General features: G+C 39.0%; 3 protein-coding genes across 6 annotated transcripts; 1 reads left to right on the top strand and 2 right to left on the bottom strand.

The window, feature by feature from the left end:
* Nucleotides 1-601: 601 nt before the first annotated feature.
* dbf4 (DBF4-CDC7 kinase regulatory subunit) lies at nucleotides 602-6,615 on the bottom strand. Its single transcript, XM_029504887.1, is given in 13 exon segments — nucleotides 602-1,208; nucleotides 1,211-1,800; nucleotides 1,910-2,025; nucleotides 2,352-2,466; nucleotides 3,052-3,177; nucleotides 3,307-3,352; nucleotides 3,528-3,573; nucleotides 3,722-3,798; nucleotides 3,942-4,011; nucleotides 4,106-4,156; nucleotides 4,291-4,494; nucleotides 5,126-5,295; nucleotides 6,149-6,615. Coding segments are annotated over 13 exon segments (1,863 nt in total). The 5' UTR covers nucleotides 6,210-6,615; the 3' UTR covers nucleotides 602-1,017.
* A 496-nt stretch (nucleotides 6,616-7,111) lies between these two features.
* On the top strand, nucleotides 7,112-11,974 carry slc25a40 (solute carrier family 25 member 40). Of its 2 annotated transcripts, none has more exons than XM_029504735.1 (10): nucleotides 7,112-7,279; nucleotides 7,548-7,593; nucleotides 8,503-8,562; nucleotides 8,660-8,766; nucleotides 8,984-9,051; nucleotides 9,608-9,732; nucleotides 10,346-10,629; nucleotides 10,735-10,816; nucleotides 11,152-11,232; nucleotides 11,316-11,974. In XM_029504735.1, exons 2-10 carry the CDS (start codon nucleotides 7,551-7,553, stop codon nucleotides 11,447-11,449), a joined length of 984 nt encoding a protein of 327 aa, XP_029360595.1. In that variant the 5' UTR covers nucleotides 7,112-7,279; nucleotides 7,548-7,550; the 3' UTR covers nucleotides 11,450-11,974. The 2 variants fall into 2 exon arrangements, with proteins under 2 accessions (XP_029360595.1, XP_029360594.1); XM_029504734.1 differs by having other exon boundaries at nucleotides 7,492-7,593.
* A 114-nt stretch (nucleotides 11,975-12,088) lies between these two features.
* Nucleotides 12,089-21,549, bottom strand: rundc3b (RUN domain containing 3b). Of its 3 annotated transcripts, none has more exons than XM_029504663.1 (11): nucleotides 21,390-21,549; nucleotides 18,188-18,303; nucleotides 17,440-17,573; nucleotides 16,614-16,699; nucleotides 16,323-16,412; nucleotides 15,549-15,629; nucleotides 14,920-15,094; nucleotides 14,422-14,579; nucleotides 13,873-14,019; nucleotides 13,526-13,647; nucleotides 12,089-13,451 (listed from the first exon to the last, which is right to left on the bottom strand). In XM_029504663.1, the coding sequence occupies exons 1-11, from the start codon at nucleotides 21,482-21,484 to the stop codon at nucleotides 13,312-13,314; spliced, it is 1,344 nt and encodes a 447-aa protein (XP_029360523.1). In that variant the 5' UTR covers nucleotides 21,485-21,549; the 3' UTR covers nucleotides 12,089-13,311. The 3 variants fall into 3 exon arrangements, with proteins under 3 accessions (XP_029360523.1, XP_029360522.1, XP_029360524.1); XM_029504662.1 differs by having other exon boundaries at nucleotides 12,089-13,457; nucleotides 13,544-13,647; XM_029504664.1 differs by lacking the exon at nucleotides 13,873-14,019.
* Nucleotides 21,550-24,312: the final 2,763 nt, after the last annotated feature.

Genomic DNA, 24,312 nt, shown 5'->3' with positions numbered 1-24,312 from the left:
ACTGAAAGCAGCCTCTTAAAAAAAAAAAAAAAAACAGACTCTCCCCTAACTAGTTTAAAAACATTTGAAAGCTGGAGACCTGTGCCATAGAGGTGATAATTTTGAGTGTATGATGGTCCATGTGAGTATATGTGCAAGGCCCAGCATCTGAAACCTGGCCAAAGATCAGGGCTTAGAGATAATTGTAGAATATCTCATGCAAGTGATTTTGGTTTAAGGAATGTAGCATGTACAAGAGTGTTGGCTTTGTTACACATGTTTTTCTGGCAGGCACAGACTCCCATTTGAGAGCAAGAGAAAAACAAAGGCTCTATGATAATGCAGGAAAAGGGGAGAGGCTGAGCTAATGTATTAGGAAAAAGTTAAACAAGAACAGTACACTTACGAAGGCTCCTGAATGTTACCAAAATGTCACACTAAAATACATAAACGACCAGTATATGTACATCACTATGGATATATTACTTCCTAATGTCTAAGAGTTAGAGAACTCTTAAGAGGCAACTTTGACGAAGTGTGAAAACATGTGAATGTGCATACCATGAAAATCTAATTATCTAACAAAGCAGAGGACTCAAATTCATTCTGGTAAGAGCTACATTCTTATCAAATTTTATTTTGGAAATTCAGAGCCTTCAAAGACTTGAGAAAAAAGTCACATGTTTGTTTTCATGGGAATATAATTCCTTCAAATTCCAGTTCATTTTATGTCAAGTTTCACAAAATAAATGTGATAAAACACATTTTGCAGTGCATGCTACATTAAACTGAATCTATACAGTTTATATATATATATTTTTTTTTTAACAGCAGCTGTAAATATATTACTGATGCTATAACATGAAAATGTGATTCTTTTAGTAAATGTTATCAGCAGCTGCCTTTCAACTCGTGGCTGTGGCTCCTGAAATAAAATAAGCCAGTAGGGATCATTCTGTAATCGACTGGTTTGCAATGTGGAATAGTACTACTATTGGAAAACACAATAGTAATCAAGTTCATCTCATTTGTTCTGTCTTAGGCCTCAAATCCATGAAACTCCACATCCATGTCATCACTTGACTGGAAAAGCTCCCAAATCTTCAGCAGGTTGTTGTCAAGAGCGTCATTGGGCTTTACCTGTTCAACATCCATATCTAGTTTCCGTCTTTTGCGTTTATAAACTTTGATTTTTCTCCGTATTTCCTGGACTGGAGAGAGATTTTGTGAAGGAGGCCTTTCCTTTTGTTTTCTGTAAGGCTGTTTCCAGCCATTGTGTCAGGTAATACCTTTTCAACCTGAGCAGCTGCAGACAAATCCTCATTTGTATCAGACCTCCCTTGTTGATTTGTAACAACTTTTATGCCTTTTGAGGAATCCTTGTGTTTATCAACATTATGCAGGAGTGAGGTTAAGCTGTTCATGTCTTTGTCAGATATTTGGTGTACACAGTTGGCCTGAGTAACTCTGGAGGGAACAGGGACAAGACATTCACCTCTAGAGGGGGCAGTTTCCTTCTTGGGTTGATGAATTTGATCCTTCTCACTTTTTTGAGAGCAAGAGCTCTGACTAAGATTCCATCTGCACAGCTGTTTACATGCATGAGATTTATGATTGGATCTATCTGAACAACAGCTAAAGTTCCTCCTGTCCCCCTCTCTGGGAGTGCAAGGAACAGAACAAGGAAAGGTTTCCACACCAACAGTCTGATTTTGCTCCTCTTTAGTCCTCCCTGTTGTATCAAGAGCTTCCTTGGATCTTAGCTGAGTTCTCCCACAGGTTCCAGGAGCAACCAGAGCAGAGGAAACACTGCACTTTGGTCTAATGGGATTTAAAAAAATGTTTTAATAAAATAGAAAAATATATGCAAAACTCTTGTTATTGTGAACATGAAGTAGCTGGAAATTTTATAGGAATGTGGAAATATTACCTTTTAACTTTAGTTTTGATGTGGATGAAATTGCAGTGCAGCGTTGAAACCTGTCTGTCCACCACCAAGTACTTGTCACTCCTGGAGAAACCTTTGTGGCGTTCACTCTTCAGATGCTGAACAAAAATTTACTCCGTTAAATTATTGATAATTGCAGCTGTCCAAAGGAAACTGCTCTTCTGCAACCACTGTCATAATATGCATTCACAAAAAATTATTAAGCTTTTGAAATAAATACACACCTTCTTTCGAGTAAATACTTTTTTTGGGATTAATTAGTTTACAGTTTATATTTAAAAAATCTAAATCATGAATCAAATATATTGGGTTGCATTAAAAACCTAAATTTTTATTATTTAAAGACATTCAGAAATACATATGCAGTGTTACTTTACATTACTTTTATGATGTGGTATTGTTTTGTACCGATCTGCAGACGTACCATTGTGAGGTTTTCATATTTGACCATGCAGCACTCGCAGTAGCCACCTCGTTTCTTGTCTCTGTTCTTCTTTCGGCCATGAACTCTCTCTTCAGTGGCTGAAGCTTTTGCACCTCTGTATTCAGGAGAAGTCCATGGATCAAACAAATAAAATCAGACTAAGGTGAAAATTGTTCTTTTGATAAGTTTACATTCAGTGCCTCCAAAGGAACAAACTCCAGCTGTGCAGACAAGCACTTGTCAAACCAATCAGTTTCAGATCTTCTCAAGATCATAGTTTCAAAAGATAACATATCACCCTTGAGAAAGAACCTTTGTTTTAAATAACTATTTAGTAGATAGTTTGTTATTCACTTAATTTAGCTGGTCAATTAGGTTTTTTGTATTTTTAGTCAATCGGTTGGTCAGTAATTTTAGTATTGCACCGCTTCTCCATGTAATGTGGTTTAAGCTTAAGAGCAGAAAAATAACTCATTTTAAGAGATGGATGTACTTACAAAATATCAGAGCAAAATTATGAAAGAACTGATGCAGAGTTTTATTCATTACCAAGTTGCTAATTTTAAAGGAAATAAATAAGATGATGAGAATAAGGGATACAGAGAGCATTTAAAAGAAGTTTTGATCCTTGTGAGAGCATGATATGTTGTATTGTCCATAACTTCAACTAGTGCAGAGTAATGCAAATAAGAAAACATACCGGTGTCCCTGCTGTCTATTCCCAAGAGGATCCTTGTCATCGACGAAGAAGGGACTACAAGGTGGAACAGCCTTCAGGTTGAACTCAGGAATGTTTGGCATTGTGATGTAAATTGGACGGTAATGTCTGAAGGAAAGAAAGAACAACAAAACTGAACATTTGATAGTGCAAATATGGAAGCACATTTAAAGAAAGTAATTGGATGCCAGTTTTTAGTTTAGTTTTTTTTTTTTTTAAACTATAATTGTCGTTTACCTGCTTGAATCCTCAACCTTGACAAACGGTTTACCAATTCGTCCACCTGGAGAAATTATCACACAAGATGGACTTTAATGCCACTATTTTTTTTTTTTTTTTTTTTATCTTTTTTGCAAAGTATCAGGACAGACATCATTTCAAGATACAAATAAAACATTAACTGTGTAATAATCACATCAGCTGAGAAGGCACTTATAGTCCTGGAAGAATACATTTACCTTTGCATCTCTGAAAGCTTTGCTTTGCTGCTGATTCAGCTTTTCCCTGTAAGGAATAAAGGAAAACTCCTTAGAAGACCTCTGTTTGACCAATTACACTAACATTAATAATCCCCAAAATAAAAATTTATTCAATTTTTATTTATTTTTATTTTTTTAATGGTGAATTTGAGAATTTAAATCTATAAACTTACACTTGTTTTGGCTGTTGTGGCTGTAGGACACTGGCTGCTGACAATCTTTTTTCTCTTCTGTACATAGGCTATTATATCTGAAATTGCCATAAAGAAATGAATCACCTTAAATCAAAACAAATGAGTTACCATGTCAAGCACAACTTCAAATTGTGTAAGTACTGATTGATGTTGATGCAAACATAATGTAACAAAAACAGATTTCTCTTCTACAGCATACCGTCTATGTAGAGAATTTTCACACCCCACTCCAGGGCATTTGACAGAATCTTGTTCATTTGTACTCGCTCCTAAAAACAAACAAGAGTCTATTAGTTCTGAAAAGAAAACAGGCAATCAAGTTTCAAGTTTCTTTGTAAACTCCTTAGTTTTGACTTAACAAACCTGCTCTTTCACCACTCTCTCCACCAATGACTTCCCTCGACTTGAGACATGCTACAAAAAAATAAATAAATAAATAAATAATTTAAAATATTTATCTTTAAGTCAACTCAAATGTTTCTCAAAGGACAGGTTGCTGGTATAGGAAACCTTGACAGATGTTGCAGCAACAGTTTAATTGAACTCACTGTGTCTGCTTGGCCATGAGACCTGCTTTTGACAGTGTCTGCATGGCTGCCTGGCCGACGTGGGTTAGAGCAAGGATGAGGTGAACTCTGTTCAGAGTCTGGGCTGGGGACTGGAGAATCCTGTCTGAGATACTGCACGTATCTGGCTTCCCTCTTGTTGGTGACCAAATACTTAATTTCCTTACTGAAGAACTTCTCAACAGTCTGTGAGACAGACAAGAGAATGACAGGATAAGATTTTTGGGAAAGTTTTAACACTCACATAAGAGTCTACTCCACAGAAATGCCTGCAGTGCATGCTGACGGTATCCAACCTAAATACAGTTTTGGTATTTACCAAATTGTATTTAATAATAATAATAATAAAAAAAAGTAAGTACCAAAAGGTGGTATTAAATGATTGAGTCAGATTCTGTATCTTGGTGAAGTCTTGAAGTGTGGTATTCAGTAATTTAAAAATAAAAATCACACAAATTTTACTACTACTTTTTCTACTCTTGTTGTTACTTGTTTCAAAAAACATATTCTAGTATCAACATCAAAACATGGCATTTGCACTAAAATTGAACAATATTGACTAAAAGCAATCCCTTTGTCCGTTTCTGTAATCATCGTGAATAAAATTATAATCAAGATGAAGAATGTGCTTGTATATGGGATAACCTAAGCTATGATAATATCATGCAGACAAGAAAAAGGTCTATATCAAATGCAGAGGAGAAAGCTGATTGGAGTTGATTCCAACATGAATAAATCAAATTGACACAAACACACACAAAAAAAACTGCTAAGCTTTCTGACAATCAGAACTGAACCCAATATGTTTTTGTCTCACCCCTCCCAGTTCTTTGATGTCACTCTCCAGTGTCTCCGCTGCTCTGCTTGATGGTAGATCAAGGTAAAACACTTTCCCAACTAAAGGTTTGATTTGAGCAGACGATGAAACAACCAAGGTTGGCTTAGCTTGACTCAGAGTTGTCTTATCATCAGTGCTGATGTTTCCTCCTAAAAGACAATCATTAAAGCCACAGAGAGACAAGGGGAGATGATCAGTTCCACTAGTTAATGTCAGCTGCATGATTAGCAGCCCTTACTCAGCTGACTGATCAGCAGCAGAGGAATCAATTCATTTACAGACAGACACTGAAACTTGTAATATTTACATCTGTGAATACAGTTGAATTAAAATTATTTTGATTCGATCATTAATATTGAATTATTCTTTTAAAATCAGCATCATCTTACTCAGTTTACCAAATTTCTGCTGAACACACCAAATAACTTTAAAAACCTAACAAACTACTCAATCCTCTATACCACGGCCAACACCAAAGGCCTTGAGTTCAGGTATGTCCTCAGTATGTCCTCTCTTCATGTCTTCACAGTCCTGCCAGAGCTTGGCAGCACCTTCTGCCATTAAATGTTTTCACTCATGAGATTTTCATGGTTTTGTCTTCAACTCTTTGATGCTTCATATTTAACATTTGCTTAATTGTTTCTTGGCAGTGATATTGTTATAACTGTATCTATAACATTAAGCGCCCTTCTTTTTCTTTTATAATCCATTATCTCGTGTTTTTTTCCCCCCTTGTTCAAATCAAAACTTTGAGAATAAAAGATGTCCTACATTGTTCAAACCGAACAGTTTACAAAAAACTAATTTTGGCTAAATAGCTTTAGTTTGATTTGCTTGATTTCAAATGATAAAGTCCTAATGTGGATTCTTATAATATCTTCCATTAACTAGCATCGGATTAATATACAGTATTTATATTTCATAGCAATACCCCTCAATGAGTTGAACTGTACGTTTAGAAGGACAAATAAAACACAATAAGATGATGAACATTGTGTTTACCTTGTCGGTTGTTTCCTTTGTGCCTCTGGCTGCGTTTGGGCTTCATTCTATTCTCCTTCATTGAGAAATAAAATGTTTCCTGTCTGTCTTGAATCAACGAGCACCAGGAAGTCCTTGTTTGTGCCGTAGGTGTAAACAAAGAAACGGTTGTTTACAAGGAAGACACGGCGTGATACAAACTTGCGTCGACCAAACAATAATAAAACACACAAACTCCGCTGAGAGTTTTCTCTGAGGAGTTTAACAGCCGGACACCAACTTAACGTACGTTCACGGCGCCGGACAGACAGCTCTGGCTGTCGGCTGCCTCGCTTTCCTCACATTACTTCGTGAGCTAAAAGGAATAAACGTCGGCGGAGAAACGACGGCATGTTTTTTCTGACAGACTCTCTAGTGGAAAGCAGTTTAAATGAAGTTTAACCAACAGGAATTAACTTTTTTTTAAGAACCTCCCTTTCCCGCTTCAAATCCTATGGTGCTAAGGAAAGCTGTGTTGCCATGTTTGACATCTTCCGGCTTCATAACAACACTCTCTCCCATTTCCCTCATTCTCCACTCATTTTCAAACTGTGAAATCGGATTCAAGATTATAGTTTTAATTTTTTAAACGCTTTGTTTTTGGTTAAATAAACATTGAAACTCAAAGTTTAGAGAAACTGAGAGGGATAGACGTTTTACGGAAACTCTTCTAACCTGGCAAGGCTCAAAATAAGTAAACGCTTCCTATGTGTTTGAATGTGATGTTTCCACATTATTGTAACGTAAGAGACAAATGTATACATCACAAAAAATAAAAAAAAATACGAATTTCGGCATTTAAAAAAGAGTCTAATTTTCTGTTATAAATGCTGTAATATATATTTTCGTGTTTAATATCAAACAAAATTCCCGAAATGTCTAAAATGTGCTAAACTGAAATCAATATTACGAAATAAATGTCATCTTGTAATTGTTGCAGTGTGGGTTAGCTGAGTTAGCTGTGATATAACGTCCTGAACACACGTGTTGAAGTCTGTCTTCCCTGTTAGAGCTTGGATGACAGCAGTGGCCCGAAATGTTAGGAAACTAAGAAAACCGAGAGGGATGTGCGTGTTAATGGGAGATTTCTTGGATGCTGAGAATCTTTAGCAGGTAAGAACATTGCTAAGTGAATTAGCTAATTGAGGTTAGCCTGATAGCTGCCCATCGTGTAATGTTACAGCCTCTTATGGATAATAACATTTACCAATGTGTTTGTGTCCGTTCACAAGCCAACTCGCAAAAACAAATAATATTACAAATGACAACAAGAAGACACGTCGATGCAGGTCTAATGTTAAGATTTATGTCTGTGTTTTGTGAAGAAATGAGTGGCCAAAGTTCTGCTCCTGTAGTCAGTGATGCCATCACTCCTCTCCAGCAGATGGTGGCGTCCTGCTCCGGAGCCATCCTCACGTCTCTGTTCGGTGAGACACACTGATTATTTATTCATTCATGTCATTCTCCCTTCAAGAGACAGACTGATGTTTGAGTCCTGTTTAGCTCATGCCCTGCATTAATAAAATGTCCTCATCACATGTTAATTTGTCTTATTTGGTTTATACTCAGTTTAGTGTGCTGTCAAAATGAGATTTAAAATACTTAAAAGACATCCTGAACTTAGAGACATAAAGGCTCTCAGTCACCCAGGTCTTAGGTCCCAGAGAAATTTCAATCTCAGTCAGCTGGACTTTGGTAACAACTGGAGCAATAACAAACCAGAGTGTACGACCTTGTCAAAGATCTCACCAAGGTTATATACCCAGTTCTCCACTGCAGTCAGTCAGAGCTGATGAGGGGAAACTTCCTCAAGAATTTACAAAAAAGGCCTCTTCACTTTCTCCCAAAACTTGAATGGTTATTTTGGTGGCTGCAGTATATGTTGCTTTTTAGTTGTAGTGCAAAAATAATTGTTTGTAAGCAGGTATGTAACTCAACAGTTACGTATGCACTTCAAAACCACTCATGAACATTAACACTACACAAAAACTGGCCGTTTTATTTCTTCATGAAGGTTATAGAGCAGACCTGATTTTCCTAATAAACTGTTAAATGGGTGTATGACAGCCAAAACTAAGTGAATGCCTGGTTCTTCTATTTGGCGATGAAAATGCACAAGATAAACAAAAAAACATGGGTATGGGAAAACATGAATATGATGACATTTAAATGACTTAAATGACTTTCCAATATGGTTTGAAATTTATGTTATTCTCATGTATCTGTCTAAATTAACCAGCACAACACAGTGAAAATACATTAACAATAATAGGTGCATTACATTTTAGTGTAGCTGCAATGCTTAAGTCTCATTACGAACGTTTTGCATTTTTCAGTCACACCTTTGGATGTGGTGAAGATCAGACTTCAAGCACAGAGGAATCCTTTTCCCAAAGGTATATTAAATATAGACATCACTGACATTGCTCATTTTTGCATTGTCCTTAAGTGTAGTAAATAATACATGGCCACATGTGTGTCTTCAATATTTAGGTAAATGCTTTGTCTACTGTAACGGACTAATGGACCATATATGTGTTTGTGAAAATGGAAACTCCAAGGCCTGGTACAAAGCCCCCGGTCACTTTAATAGCACACTGGTAAAAACTCTCAAATACATGTTGCCTGTAACATTTTACTGTTCAAGTCTAATCGTCAGTCATTTCCTGTCACGTTTACTTTAGTGGGCGATAGATAGATTTGTGTGTGTGTGCGTGTGTGTATATAAAACAGCTGCACAGCCATGTTGTGATTGAAAGCTCTGACAACCAAACAACACATCTTTCTGCACTGACTCAACACTCTGTATCTCTGCAGGATGCTTTTGTTAAGATTGTACGTCGAGAGGGAATGAAGGCTTTATGGAGTGGCCTACCCCCAACCCTGTGAGTTTGAAGTGTGTGTGTTTTTTCCCTTGTAGTGCTTAATTGTGCCTACCTTCCTCATAAAGACAAGTAATGCTGGGTCAGTGTATTGCTCATACACTCATTCAGGACGCTTTCCTATGAAGTTGTACCATTCATCTTCTACTGCATATCCGTTTCTGGGTCATGTGGGGTGCTTGAGACAATCCAGGCTCACACTGGGTGAGGACAGGTCGCCAGTCCACTCAGACCTAAAGGCAATTTAGAGTCACCAGTTAATCTAAACAGGCATATCTTTGGACGGTGGGAGGAAACCAGAGTACCCAGAAGAAACCCACACAAGCACAGTGAGAACATGCAAACAGAAAGGCCCCAGGCTGGGAACTGAACCTGCAAACTTCTTGCTGTGTGGCAACAGCAGAAACCATTTTGCTGCTGTGCTGGCATATTAATGGAAAATTGCCTAATGTTGTAGGCTGATTCCCAAAGATTTATTTTTCAGAGGCAGTATCATAATGTAATCCCCTTTCATACATCAAAGTTATTGATCTTTACTTTGTGCATGTGCTGTCACTAGTGTGATGGCGGTCCCAGCTACAGTGATTTACTTCACGTGTTACGACCAGCTGTGTGCGGCACTTCGAGTCAGGATGGGTGCCTGGGCTGAGGAGGCTCCACTCCTGGCAGGAGCTATTGCTAGAGGTGAGCTATTCTATCTCCACCACTGAAGACAGCCGACAGATTAAACCCTTTGTAATTTATCTTTGCCAATACCATTTGATATAGTTTTCATGTAGTTATGTTGGTTTTAGAAAGGAACATTGATATTAAAATGTCAGCCATTAGAGCATTAGTTCATCTCGGCATTGCTGAAGCTCTCCCAGATTTCTTTTAGAAACTCTGAATAGTATCTCAGGGCAACTGTCCATACGTTTTCCTGACTGCCCTTGGTATCTGTGATTTCATTGAACAGCAGATTTCATTTTGAAAAAGTCAGATATCGTGACCTCGACTGGGCAACTTTGAATTTATTTTTAATAATTGCCTGTCAGTGGTAATTAAAAAATTATTAAACTGTTGCCAGTGAGGAATACAATAATGTTAGAAGCCAATATGTCAATAAATTTCATTAGTGATAAAGAGCATGTTCAAATAAAATGATCCACCAGGGCTTAAAATGGTTTTCAGTGTTGATGAAACTTTTTCACTTGTTTTCTGGCAGCTTTCAAAATGCATTTTTCTTTTTTTTTCTTTCAAACACATTTGCAAAATTGTGTATTTTTCATGCGTTTTCTCTGCATCCTGCACATATCAGTGGGTTCAGCAACGGTCATCAGTCCACTGGAGCTCATCCGTACAAAGATGCAGTCTCGGAAACAGTCATACAGGGAGTTGACAGGCTGCATCCGTTCAGCAGTGGAGGCTGAGGGCTGGCTCTCACTGTGGCGAGGTTTGGGACCCACACTGCTCAGAGACGTACCCTTCTCAGCCATGTACTGGTACAACTACGAGAAGGGGAAGAGCTGGCTGTATGAACACTACAACACCAGACAACCCACATTCACCATCACCTTCGTAGCCGGAGCTGTGTCTGGCTCTGTATGTGCATCTTCAAACAGAACTTAACAGAAACCGTCACAGTTCATAAGCATACTATAATCTACTGTTTGTCAATTTATATTTCCATTTTTGTTTGTTTTTCAGATTGCATCCATTTTAACATTACCTTTTGACGTAGTCAAAACCCGGAGGCAGGTGGAGCTGGGAGAGCTACAAGCAAAGAATTGTAATTATGACACTTTTTTTATTGCCCTTTTCATCATTAATGGAAAAATGCTCTACATGAGTGAATTACAGGGTAGTGTACATCTACAGTTACCATGGGACATTTTGAAATAGTTTTAGAAATAGAAATTCAACATCAACATACTTATGTTTAGATGGAAAATCAACACATAAATAAGAATACAGTTTGGTTTCAGGTTAATCTGTGTAATAGTAACTGTTTAGAAGACAGAGACGGTACCACCTATGACGGTATGATGACTTCAAGACAGGGTCAAACGTTATGTGAGGCAGAAAAGGTTGTGGGGAGATGTTAATGGGTTGATGTCTTAACAGTGTCGTGTCAGGTCTCATCCTCCACCTTCAGTGTGATGAGCAGGATTGTGGCACAGGACGGCTTTGCTGGCCTCTTTGCAGGTAAACACTTTAGCAGCATTTTGTGACTTATCAAAGCTATATTTCACTACATGATGACCTTTCCTCTTCTATTTCTTACCCAGGTTTCCTCCCCAGGCTGATCAAGGTGGCTCCAGCATGTGCCATCATGATCAGCACGTATGAGTTTGGAAAGGCCTTTTTCCGCAAACACAACCAGGATAGAATACTCAGACCACTACAGACCAGTAACACCTGAAAGACTTCAAATCAGTATAACCACTGCTGGAGTTGATCCACAGGGAAAAACTAGCGTTGCCAAATGAAGAAAGACAAACAGAAATGGGAGTGTAAAAAATAACTATATGATTATAGATAATCTAAATTTATATTAAAAGCGTTGTATTATAGCATTTTGAATTTAATATTGCTTAGTTTTTTTGTTCACTGCTTTAAATCCTATGCACACAACTAAAGGAAAAAGTGTTTTCTCATCTGATAAATATTGAAATTGTGTGATATTAGATGCATTTAACAGCCAGCAGATGGCAGCCATTGTTATGTACATGTATCGTTATGCAAGTTCACTGGTTGTTTTGCCGGAGTCACATGCACTGAGCCTCAAGTCCCAACATTGGAAATATATGTTATTATCTGCTTTTTTGGTTGTGTGTCATTGTTAAAACCCAACACCAAGAGAGGATCTCCATGTTTCTGCACTTCCACTTCAATATATTCTCACCTCTATGTTTGTGTGATTGTTCATGAGACAGTGAGTGACAAGTGTTAAGTGTTTTTTTTTTTTTTTTTTTTTTTTGGTGTTTTTTTTTTTGTTTCAGTTTGATAAGAGGCCATAGAAGAGGACTGTGATACCATGAAATGTGATGGGTGAAACATGAATACCCTTTTAAATTCTCATCATTAATTGACTATGTTTTTTCTTTATCATCGTGCATGTTCATTGTGTACAAAACAGATTCAGTTATCAAAAGCAAAACTATCACTGTAAGCAAGTGGAATTTATTCAAAATGAAGGATAAAAAGGCAAACAAATAATTTAAACATCTGCTTTGTCTGTGCAAATGACTGCTGGAATAAGCTAAAGGCAAAGTCATGAGTTCATTGGTGAGGTACTTCGCTAGTTCCCAGTAATACAAGTTATTTTATACTGATAATCTGTAAATACATCTGATGCTTATCCTCAGAATACCTCTCACAAGATATTCATTAGTGAGTGCTTGGAGGTCATTACTTTAAAGAGTGAACCATTTGTTAATCTAGCTAACCATTAAAGAAAAATACTGCATTTGAATGATTAAAGGTTGCAACTATGATTAAAATTGTACTAAAGCGATACCCAGAACTGAAGGGTGGATATTTATCATAGTGGTCATTACCTGAGAACAAACCAACGTGAAACTCCATAATACACAACGTCTGACAACATAAAATACTCAGAAAGGCGTAGAAACATTTACACCTGAGAACCGAGTGTGAGATTACATTATGCAAAACACTCACGCTACAAAAGTGAAGCTACCACCATCATGAATCAAAGAAGTGAGCCGGTAAAAAAAAAACTTATTGGAATGAAGTGGTAGCAGTAACAGCAAAAAGGATATTGGGGGACCTTTCTGACTACAGAAAATAATTTGCAGTGGACAAAAAAAAGATCTAACACTGACAAAGACATTTTGTTTTATCTCCTAAACTCTGATCAGGTACAGTCAGTATTTCCTGCATGCAGTAAAACCATCCTTAGAGAGGCATGAAGACACACAAACTTGTTTTTTCAATACTGTGTCATGGTAATCCATAAACTTCATTATTTCTATTCGTTGCCCCCCCCCCCCCGAAAAATGGTGTCACATGTAAAAACACATACTAGTGAATAGTACTAGATCCTCTGTACAAAGCCAGGCTTTGATTGTTGTTTCAACTCGAAGGTACATTTGTAAAACATTATTCAGCCACATTATAAACACCCAAGATCAGATTCTCAACTAGCAAGCCTGTCATCCATCTTTTAAAGATCTCGGCTCCGTTTACAAGTCAGTGTCACCTACATCAAAAAAAGGTCCTGGATTGTCTGGCCCTGTTTTTTCTTTTTATCCCCAATCTCTATGAAGGAGTGATACCTGGGCTGCTGATCTCCGTTGCAGGACTGGCCAAACACTCACTGGACTTCAAGCTGGCCAGAGATTTGTAGCTGGCAACAGAGGTCAGGGAGCCGCACAGACCTCTCAGAGAGGGAGTTTCCTCTTTATCTAAGTGAGATGGAAAATATGGTTATTATTCAAATCAAAGTGGAGAGCTTCCTGACTGTGCTGCACACTTGCAGAAGGAGATATACCTCGGCGGGGCCACTGTTTGCTGCTCGGCGTGTGCGATGGTTCAAGAGAAATCTGGGAGAGGTTCATATCTGCAGACAACTGCTCCAGACTCTGAAAGCACTTTCTGCATAGAGGACAGAAATTGTCCACGTAAGTCTTGCAGAATGGAGCATGGAATGAGTCAGCAGCCATATTTTAATAACCGATCAGTTAATTTGAGCCATTTATAGGCTTATAATATATGATTCATTCAGATTAACTGGCAATTAAATCAGTAACGAAGTAATAATCTCCAGCAGCAAGACACAACTAAACTTGGAGGCTGGCAGGTGCCAATGTATCTACATACTCATCCCACTGTCCTGCGCTCTTCCTGTACAGCAGTGTGTCCAAAGCAACGGCATTGGCATCCAAGGCATCAGGAGACGGCCACTGATTGGTCAGATGAGCTGTCAATTCTTGTCTGGACCGTAAATCATTGTTCTTCAGCATAGTCCTAAAAGCAATAGTGAGTTTCCAGGCTAAAGGATTTACTGACTGAATAAACTTCAGATATAACAAAAAGTATCAGCAAGTAATCTGAGCTGCACATATGCTGTCACTTGAGACACAAATGAATGAACAAAAAATTATGGTTGCAACTGAGAGAGGATTTTCTCACTAATGAGAAAACTTGTGAAAAAATACACACTGCTGCAGTTCCTGAATTCAGCTGATTTGATAAACCACTATTAACAAACCACTGAGCAACAACCTCCGAGCATCCAGCTATGTCCTGAAAGCCTAATTCACAGTTGGATCTGCTGCCGAGTCCTCTCCACCTTGCCATCAACAACCTCATGTGAACTTGACGAACACAATAATTCACACACAGACAGATGAGAACGAGCCGACTCACAGTTGGTCCTGTAGTTCCAGGATGATACACTCAAGCTGCTCCTTCTCAAATGCGTGGGAGAGGTGTGTGTCTGCTAGGCTCTGCTGAAGAGCTTTGTTATGAGACATGGCTTCTGACAGCTGGGCTTCTCGTAGACGGACCAAGTCTTCCAGGTAACCCTGAGGTAAACAAACACACCGGCTGGTTTTTCACTTATTTGTTTAATGCCGTGAAGGCGCTGCTGTGTGAATACACAGCTTTGTTCACTCAAAACTGGTGAAGACCACAGAGCAGGAAAAACACATTTACAGATATTAAAATACAAGGAATAACATCAAGCAGAATGTGTTTAGGGCAAATGAAATTGCTTTGCACCAGAGATGGTTCCTCTTGCCATTTTACATTTACAACCTCCAGTTATTATGCAGGCATCAAGGAAAATGTCATTCTGGCATATATTACCATCCAATTTATTTATCAAGAAGTAACACTCATATTTAAAACACACTTGGTGGATACCTTCTGCTCTAGTGCCAAGCGATACTTCTGCTCAAAGCGTTTGCACTTGCTGACCAAGTTACTCTGTTCAGTGAAGATGGAAGCAGCAGTGGCAGTTTTGTCAGGGGTGCTGCTCTCACTGCCGCTGCTCCCCAGAGTCCTCATCTCCTCCTCGTCACTGCTGATGCTGTCTGCACTGCAAAGGGAACCACGGCGTGCTTGATGTCAGTATAAACCCAATACAGCAGTGGCAAACAAATGGCAGGCAGCAGGCGATGTCTCCCTGTTCTATAATGCAAAATATCCCAAAGGCAAAGAGTTTGTCATTTCATGGTTGATGATTTTATACAAATCCGTGTAAAAAAAAAAAACAAAAACATTAACACATGTCAAAAGATCTGACTTTGCAACATTTGCAGTACCTTTATTTTAACAATGAACTACTGCAAAACCAAAGCCATTTTCTAATTAAATGTTATTTTTAAATGAATAAAGCAGAAATAGACAAAAACAAAATGAAAACCTGTGAGGATAACTTTCTACACAACCTGAAAATATGTGCACATTGTACCTCTGCTGACCAGTGCCGCAAAAAACTGGCTAAGGTCAAAATACGTCACAAATAACTGGTGTTATTTGACCCAACATACCTCTGAGCAAACTTCAGGTAGGGTGTGTAGTCGATCACAGCAGGGCAGCTGCCATCCAGACCTTCGCCTTTCAGACAGAAGCTGGAGGAAGAACACTGGATGAATAATCAAAGAATTATGGACCAACCATTAAGGACCAACAACGTATCTTCGTCTCCTCCCTGACTGGAACACTTCTTTCACAGTCAATCAGGTTTTAAGGAATGTAGGTCTGGTCAATCCAGAGAGAAATAAAGTCTAATTAGAGCTGTCCCTCTAGTACCCATCACATAATTTTGTAACCTAATAGTGCAGTAGACACACCCATGGTGTAAGCAGCAGCCCCTCTTTAAAAAATGTTGATTATAACTCTCCTTTACTGTAATGTCCTGTTTTAATGTTTGTATTGCTGCTCAATCATTAACAATTCACAATCGAGCCACATGGCTTCGGCAAAAGTGAGAAAGCCACCAACATCACATGTAAAAAATAACAGACCAGCTGCATTGTCCGAGAGGGACAGTACTCCAACATAAGAGGGGATTGTCTGCTTAACACAAACAAACCAAATGGTTCTTGTCTAGAAGGTTTCAAGTGGCCACAGTTGCTCTGACACTTCACAAAAACACCATGTAATATGTAATCATAAATAATTATTTAGCATTAAAGCAATAGTGCATTTCTACTTGGGTGAAGCAGCCACTGAAACATTGGATTTTACAACGAAGATGAAAGGATCAGGAACTGCAGAGATTGAAAAAGCAGGGCTGACTCAGTGAGAAACATGATTTGTACCTGAAGTCAATGGTGTTGAGTCCGATGAGCGTGTCAGCTAAAAGCCCGGCTTCCTCTCCCAGCATGATCGCTCCATCCTCATAAAACCTCCTTGAGTCAAAACATGTACACACATTATAGTGTTAATTTATCTCTCACTCCTGAAGAGACAGAGGCAGCAGGAGGATGCGTGGAAACTATCTGAGGTCAGGCCTAACAGTTTGAATGAACCTGCAGCATTGGTTTTAGACCCCTCATTAATACACTTGCTTTAATAATCCACCCTTGGTTTAGGGGGAAATGTGTGAAGACCTTGTGGTTTTGAAGTCCCTCAGTGCAGAGGAGATGTATTCTGACAGTCTTTTCTCCATCAGGACCACTCTGATCCACGCCCTGCCCTACAGAGAGAGCGAGACGGGGATAAAAAATTCAGTTGTTTGTAGAAGCAATTTACAGAATAACATAACCAAAAAACTATTTACGCCTGGATCACAGTCTGCACAAATGTTAAAATATTTCAGTATGGATGAAAGCATAGCACTGATTACCCGACTGGTTGCCATCCTTAATGAAGGCATGACTAAAATTAAATTATGTTCTATGTGTTTAAGATTAGCTGTAAATTACTCTTGTTTCTCTTGTCTTGTTAGTTGTCACACCTTACTTGATTTAAAATTCAGAAAATTACTTTTAAGGTCAGCGGCTGACTGAAACTTCTATGTCACCATTTTATAATTTGGCCTGCGGTTTCAAATACAGAGCTAAAGAGTTTATTCATGACCTGAAAAAGTGTGAGACAGTCTGCAGAACAATGTTAACCTAAGTTGTTTGCCCTCTTGCCTGCAGGGTAAGGCTGAGTCACATTGTTGGAGCGTGTTTGTTCTTAACTTTCCTTTTTATGTGTCCCCTTTGTTCTTTTTCTAAGAGGATAATGGAAAGTAAGCTCAAGTGCCAAATGTCAGATTCTACTTTTCAGCTGTAGGTCTAGACACAGATGATGTGCTGCACATATAAAATGGATCATCCTCATATTTATATATTGGTGTTCAGCTACATTTAAGAAATATACAGTAACTTAATTGAGGTATTAAATCTGATACTCTTCCAGCTCAACACCTCAGGATGGTTTTCGCCTCACCTTAGCTCTTGATGATCGTACATTCTCCATGCTCTCAATGCTCTGAATGCAATTATGTGGGACTTTACTGCAGCTTGCTTTTATGTAATCCCAGAAACTACGAGCACTCTCATAGCCAAACCAGGTTGTCTGACCTGAGAGAAGGAGAGGCCGAAAAAAAGTGTACAATTGTGAATTTGATTTCATATTTCTCTTAATTTTAAAAGATGTACAAAGTAAGTTGTTTGACAAAATGAGAGAGGAAATGAGACAATTTTGGCGAGGAAAGAATTCTTTTTCCAGAAAAGTCATCTTAAAGTGGCGTAAACATCACATTCATTGGACTAAAATTTATTTCAGTCACTGTTAAGGTCCAACGACAAATTAGAAACAGCTTCACAAAGTCTCAGCAATTGGAAATTAGATTCTGATCACGACATTAACCCCACAGCGATATTGTAATTTTGCATTAAATTTGCATAATGAGACATCATGATGGGTCTGCAGTCTGCAGACACATGCAGCAATTACATCCCCTGCTCATTTCAAGCTGGGTAAAGTTCACACACATCATCCACCTCCCTTTCTCACTGCCCATGTTTCTTCCTATTATTCTATCGACTGCCAAAGAAACACAGAAAAATAATTTACTTTTGCACCTGCGCCTAAATCTTCTCTCTATGCATTCACACAGGCAGAATAGAGACAGGGGTTCGTTTTTGTTTTGTTTTACTGTTTGCTTTTGTTTTTTTGTTGTTTTTTTTTTTACCTTTCAGTCGATGGTTGAGGATGTGCTCCAGGATGGAGACAAAGTTAATGAACTCTGGAGATGAGTCATCTATTGTGTCAAACCAGGAGCGGTCCAGCAGAGTCTTCACTGAAAATCTGAACACATAAAATGATATACAATTATATTAAAATCAGACAAAATGGTTGAAATGCAAACGATGCTAATTTTACACATATATAAAGTATGCACACTTGTGAGCCACTGTAAGTCATGGACATTCAATAAAAAATAACAGCATCAACTGTCTTTGGTGCTCCCTCGTGCTGGGCCTCACTCGGCCCCGCTGATGTTTTCATCACAAAGAACTAATGGGTCCTGCCACAGTGGGCTAAGTTGCTCTCGAAAGCTAATACTGTCCACCGTTCTTTGATTCCATTCCCCTGTTGCAATACTTTCTCGTATCTGGGCTCCCAGGACTCTAAGGATTAACACACACATTTTGTGGACTCTCATTATCATGGAGGGGTGTCAGGTAAAGCACAGCTACCTTCGCTCGACTATACACTACCAGCATCGCCTGCTTGCCTGCCCTTGTTCATCTTGTCGGTCCAGTGTTTCCCCTTAGACTCACTGTGTTTCAGCACTGCACTCCTGCCTTTACAAAGTTTATTTTTTAAAGGTAAAAAGATCAAAAGATTAAAGGCTAAAAGATCAACATAGTAGGTTCCAGGGAGGGCTGGTGGCAAGACAAATAGTGCATCAATCTCATTAAAAATTAACCCCCCCCCCCGTAAGAGATCTATTCCTGTTTATTCTGCTCTTACATCCAAGCACATCAGATGAACATTGCTAAATTTTGCTAAATGCACCTAACAAACAAAGGAGGTAAGTGAAGAATCATTCTTATTAACATAAAACAATTTCTGGGAATTTTTGCCTATCAGCAATTACAACGCAAAGATAATCGACACATCTGGTGTCTATGCTGGTAGCATGTCTTAATTAATCTCCTGTGATGAAACCAGTTGTGATGTGAGGCCAGTACAGCAGTCATGTGCACTGACTGACTGACTCTGCTTAATATGGTTTCAGCTAATTAGGCAGGAAGGAGAGTTAATGGACAAGGTTGCGTGTTGTTGTGTGTATGGGGTGGTGTGTGTGTGTGGCCTATATTAAATATGTCTGTGAGGCTGTGACACTTGGTTGGTCCGATGGTGTTGTGCTGGACCCCCTCATGTTTAAATGGTATGTGTTTCCGTGTGTGTCCTGTAAGTTTTGCCGAATTGTGTTCAAATGTTAAACATATTTAAAGAGTCTGACTTCATATCTCACTCTGCTCCTCTATCACGTTGCTTAGCAGCAGTTCGACCACAGTGTGAGAGCTTCCTGCGAAAGTACACTTAATCTTCTTTTATGAGAAAGAGTCACGTGTCACACACCTTTTTTCCAGAAATGATATCAGTGTGAAGTTGATGTTTCATATGTATTAGCTCGATTTATCTGCGCTGTACATGAACCGAATAAGGCAATCGCTGATATTTAACAGGTCCCTAAGAGCTGAAAACTTTTTCAATACTGACCATCCACACAGAAAGCCAGCGTAAGGGAACTGTAAATAGGTGCAATCAACTTGTTCCCCTCAGAAACAAAGAGCAGTCCAGTTGTTTTATCCTAATTCTGTTTGGTCAACTCAAATGTTTTCACTCTGATTTAAACTCTGTGATTGTTTAGCTTTTTTTAGCGGACCAGTGTTGATATCTATGGCCCCGTTAAATCGAGAAGTAAATGACCAATGTTTCAGTCAGATCAGCATCACTCATTCAGCCCAATGTCACAGAGTAGTCTCCAGTAGCTTTAAAATCTGCACAGCATACAAGGCCCTCTGTCAACCTCTGTTCAAATCCACTCACCTTACCGAAGATAACGGTGTGCGTCAAGCTAAATGTGGGTGAAAAGTGGCAAAAAATGTATCTTCCAGGAGTGGCTGACTGCCCCACCCACAAAAATGAAACCTAAGACAAGTGAATATCAGAAATAAGAATGCAAACTCATTGTGCTGTTAAATTATTTCAATATTAGACAAAAATAACGGGAAAGTAGTCCAAAATAATCAGAATTGCTGAAAGTCCAGAACCAAAATGTAATATCGTTATCTTAATTAGAAGAGAGAAGAGAAGTCTGTAGTGGCTGTGCTCTCTAGAGGATATTTGGAGTTTTATTTGGAAAATCAGTTGCCAAAATTGTATTTTTTTTCTTTTATTTGAATTTAATTCAATTCCTATTTAATTTCAATAACAATTCAAGGATGTTGAGAGGGTGAAGCTGCATCACTTTCACTTTTGTCACAGAAGTAACACTTGTCTCTTCAGAGAGAGACATGAAAGGACCAAAAAACAGCTTCTTGGGCAGGTGATGATTTATCTGTTTCTTTTTTTGATCTGTGACACTCAGTGCTACTCCTCTGTATCTGACCCCCTTCCCCTCTCGTCTGGTTTAAAGGCACCACGGGGACTGTCAGTCAGCAGCACCGAGGAGACCACAAATCAATGTTCTGAGCAGAGAGCTTCTCTCTTCAGCAGACACAGGCACGCCACATCTCAGCTCATCATGTCACCCTCTCTGCTACACAAGTAAATGCATCCAGGCATAATGTCAACCCTGCTACAGCAGTCAGTCATGTCAGCAATATCGTTTACGGAGACGTTTATTGTACAGTCTATAAAAAGGATCTGTTAATGTGGTGATTTCTAGAGTCCTTCATCTCTTTTTGAGGCAACAAAGTCAGTTACAGCCTGGAAATGCTAACATCGATAATATTATTGCACAGGTATGAATTGAAATATGTGAAAAAATATATACAAATAATCAATAAAAGATTTTCTTCATTGTGTAGTCCAAACATATTTACTGCTCTTGGTATCTGTGACGTCTTGAACTTAATGAGCTAATGAAGTGAATGTGGAGGCTGATGTTGGTGGTGCAAATGTGAGCAATTCTTTTCATGTAGAAATGCACGTGACAGGTGCATTTAGCTAGCCAAGGTCAACCAGTTAGTTATACCGGGTTTTATTGAACTAGACCGTCTGAATGCATGAGGCCATAATTTGAAATTCAGGATTAAGTCTGGATTTCACAGTCGTGCTTCCCTGTGAAATCAGAACTGTGCCGTCAGTGCAGTAAACGCAGCTGCAGACGCTGTCTGAGCTTCGGTGGGAATAAAGAGATGAGTGCGAAGTCCCACCTGCAGACCGTCAGCAGGTTCCTCCTCTCCACCGCCGAGCTCCTCACCGCTCCCCGCTTTCGGATGAGATGCAGCCCCGCGCCGAGCGACGCCATCCGAGGCTGCTGCCGGAGGACGGAGCGTCGGCAGGCCGGACAGCTGGAGGAGGGCCGGGACGGACGCGTCTGTGCTGCCACACACAGAGTCAGCGGTGAGCCCCTTCCGGATTCAACCTTCAGAATAAAAGCTGGTGCCGGCCGGCAAGCATCTGCCAAGGACTTGTCCAAAATAAAAGTCGATCTATTGATGTACTTCCGGTGCATTAAACACGTTTTAATTCACGTCTTGTGTGGCTGATGTGGTTCGGTGCTATTTAAACAGGAGTCAACAATAATCCTGTTTTGTTTGGAGTTAACAATAAAAGCTGACACATCTCAGATAGAGATGTTACATATTAAAACAGCCAGGTCATGTCCTGTGTTTCGTCTGTTCATCCGTCTATCCACGCGATGCCACAGCGGTTAGCGCAATTTCCTCGCAGCAACAAGGTGCTGGGTTCGATCCCGGCTTCCTCTCACCATTCACAAACTTACACGTTTAGGGTGACTGATATGTGTAAAAAATTGCCACCAGGTGAGATGTGCCACCCCAAAAGCCAGCACTCCGCCGCCACTCCTGATGAGACTATGTGCCTGCTTTTATTTTGAAACGAACTCTGTCCAAACGGAAGTGTGGGGCTGTAAATACAGAGGCAGCTGTCATCAGTCTGGGACGTAAATAAAGGTGTGTAGCCGCACACCACTTACACGTTATATGGTGGTGTGAATGTTATCCAGGTCCTTCTCAGTAAAAAAGCTGCTCCAGGTGGTCCATCCAAAAGCAGAAATAGACGAATAAATAAAAAATGTACTACCTAGAGTCACATTTATTGATCTTCACATTCAGGAGCATTTGTGTCGAAACCATAACCCTTTTGCCATATGAACCACGTGTGTGAATCACTTATGAGTGCGAGTCATAGATTTAAAAACAACCAGACTGAAGTCAAAGTAGTAAGCATTATTCATTGATTTTGTTTTGTTGTGATTTTGCTCAGTTGTTTACATTTCAAGTGGACCGATTATCGTGCCTTTAAATTCAGCGAAGTCGTCCTGAAGGAGGGAGTGCCACCCAGTGTCCCAAACTAAAACAGCACTGTCCGGGTTCAATAAAATGTACTCATGCATCCTTCATCTGCATCTCCTCTTGACATCCTCCAACCACAGCTCAAGTCTATTCTTTAAATCACTTCACTCTCTGTATGTCCATCATTAAAGTACTCGTGGGTTAATTAACTTGAATATTTTTCATGTGATTCTAAGATAACAAAACATTATTTGTCTTTCAAATAGAGATGTTACAGGAAAAAATCGGATCTCATAAAATGCAGAAATGCAGAAAAATATGGACCCATGGTCACATTTCACTTCTTAGATTATTTCATTTTACCTCACTACATTCACATCTGTTTTGAGCTTGGTATCTGTTGGGTTGGGTACATTAAATCTTTTTTCTTGAGGAACATTTCAGTATTTAAATTATCATAGAGATTTCAATGGACATGTTAGACAGAAAACCACCCAACTTTCATATTTTTTCCCATATTTTTTTTAACTAATCAAAAAAACAACTGTTCAGGATAATAAACCACAACTATTCAGCAGATTCATATTCCTGTATTCCGATCAACACATTATCTGTGGTTTCATGAGCTCTGTTCTGCAACACGTGCATTCTGTGTGAGGACACTGAAAAAAATATGACAGCACATTTATGTTGAGAAAGACTTTTGCTCAGGTTGCGTGCAATGGTCCTGGATCTACTGTTAAAGGCAATAAACACAAAATGTGAATTTATAAGCAGGATTCAATGACTCTGGAGGAGAAGATTGGCAAAGGATTATGAAAGATGATATGTTTTTACTGTCCTTTATCAATGAGTCACACAATGTCAAAGTTCAACAAGAAACTAGTCATGCTCATTCATTGTCTAAGTGCCCTCAGTGTTCTCTGTTTGAGGTGTTGACTTTGCACCGCAATAATACGGAAGTATGGCCTTACGTAAGATAATAATTTGGCCATTTGATTCCCACACAACTCCCACAGACTGAACAGTAATGTCGACACACACTCTTCTACTGTCATCTTTTGTTTCCCTTGTCTTGGTTTGACAGGAAATTTGATGGAACTATGAAAAACAATGACAGGTGTTTGAACTCTGCACACTCAGCTCAAGACAGATTAGAAGATCATTGGTTGATCAGGTTTACCATCAGGTAGAAAAAGATGGCCCATCCTGTCTCACCTTCTCATCACAGGAGCTCTGACTCCCAGAGCTCACACATTCAGTTGCGTTTTTTGCCAATCCCACTAATTTCTATTCTTCCATATTGTTTAGCCAGAATAAGTGAGGTTTTGAAACAAAATAAACCAATAAAGTGTACCAAAGTACAGTAAGTATGACTTTAATCCTTTACTACCTATATTGAAACTACCTATATTGTTTTTCCAGTTGCCAAATTAATTTATTCCTAATATATATATAAAATATGAAAGGAGGTTCCCACCTGATGACCCCAAAGACATGATAGCTATCACCGCTCACTGGCCTAGTTGGATATTATCTGTAGGGAACATAGAGCAGGGTGAAAGTTTGTTGCTAGGAAGGTGATCACTGAGTCTGGTCCATTTTTTGTCACACAAGTTTCTTGTGTTTTCTCTAAATATATAAGCCCTCCAACCCCTTTTTCCAACAGTGTCCTCAGTGTTTCAGTCTTAATGGCTGTCAGCTTTTTTTTTTACACGTAACAATACAAAACATTATACATCGATGTAAGAGTACAAAAACAACCCCATGAAGAGGTTTTTGTGAGACCAGTTAAGGTGAGACCTCTCTGTAGATTTCA

Source organism: Echeneis naucrates, chromosome 6 (assembly GCF_900963305.1).
Source record: "Echeneis naucrates chromosome 6, fEcheNa1.1, whole genome shotgun sequence".
NCBI classification, from domain to species: domain Eukaryota; kingdom Metazoa; phylum Chordata; class Actinopteri; order Carangiformes; family Echeneidae; genus Echeneis; species Echeneis naucrates.
This window is presented reverse-complemented; position numbering and strand designations above follow the sequence as displayed.

What these genes read in the sequence shown, in the direction of transcription:
- slc25a40 (XM_029504734.1), top strand. Translation starts at nt 7,494, where the DNA reads ATGAGTGGCCAAAGTTCTGCTCCTGTAGTCAGTGATGCCATCACTCCT. An exon ending in CATCCTCACGTCTCTGTTCG is followed by an intron (nt 7,594 to 8,502) that starts GTGAGACACACT and finishes TGCATTTTTCAG; the next exon opens with TCACACCTTTGGATGTGGTG. An exon ending in GTCACTTTAATAGCACACTG is followed by an intron (nt 8,767 to 8,983) that starts GTAAAAACTCTC and finishes GTATCTCTGCAG; the next exon opens with GATGCTTTTGTTAAGATTGT.
- rundc3b (XM_029504663.1), bottom strand. Translation starts at nt 21,484, where the DNA reads ATGGCGTCGCTCGGCGCGGGGCTGCATCTCATCCGAAAGCGGGGAGCG. An exon ending in AACCTGCTGACGGTCTGCAG is followed by an intron (nt 18,304 to 21,389) that starts GTGGGACTTCGC and finishes TTATGTGTTCAG; the next exon opens with ATTTTCAGTGAAGACTCTGC. An exon ending in AGGGACTTCAAAACCACAAG is followed by an intron (nt 16,413 to 16,613) that starts GTCTTCACACAT and finishes TTTTGACTCAAG; the next exon opens with GAGGTTTTATGAGGATGGAG.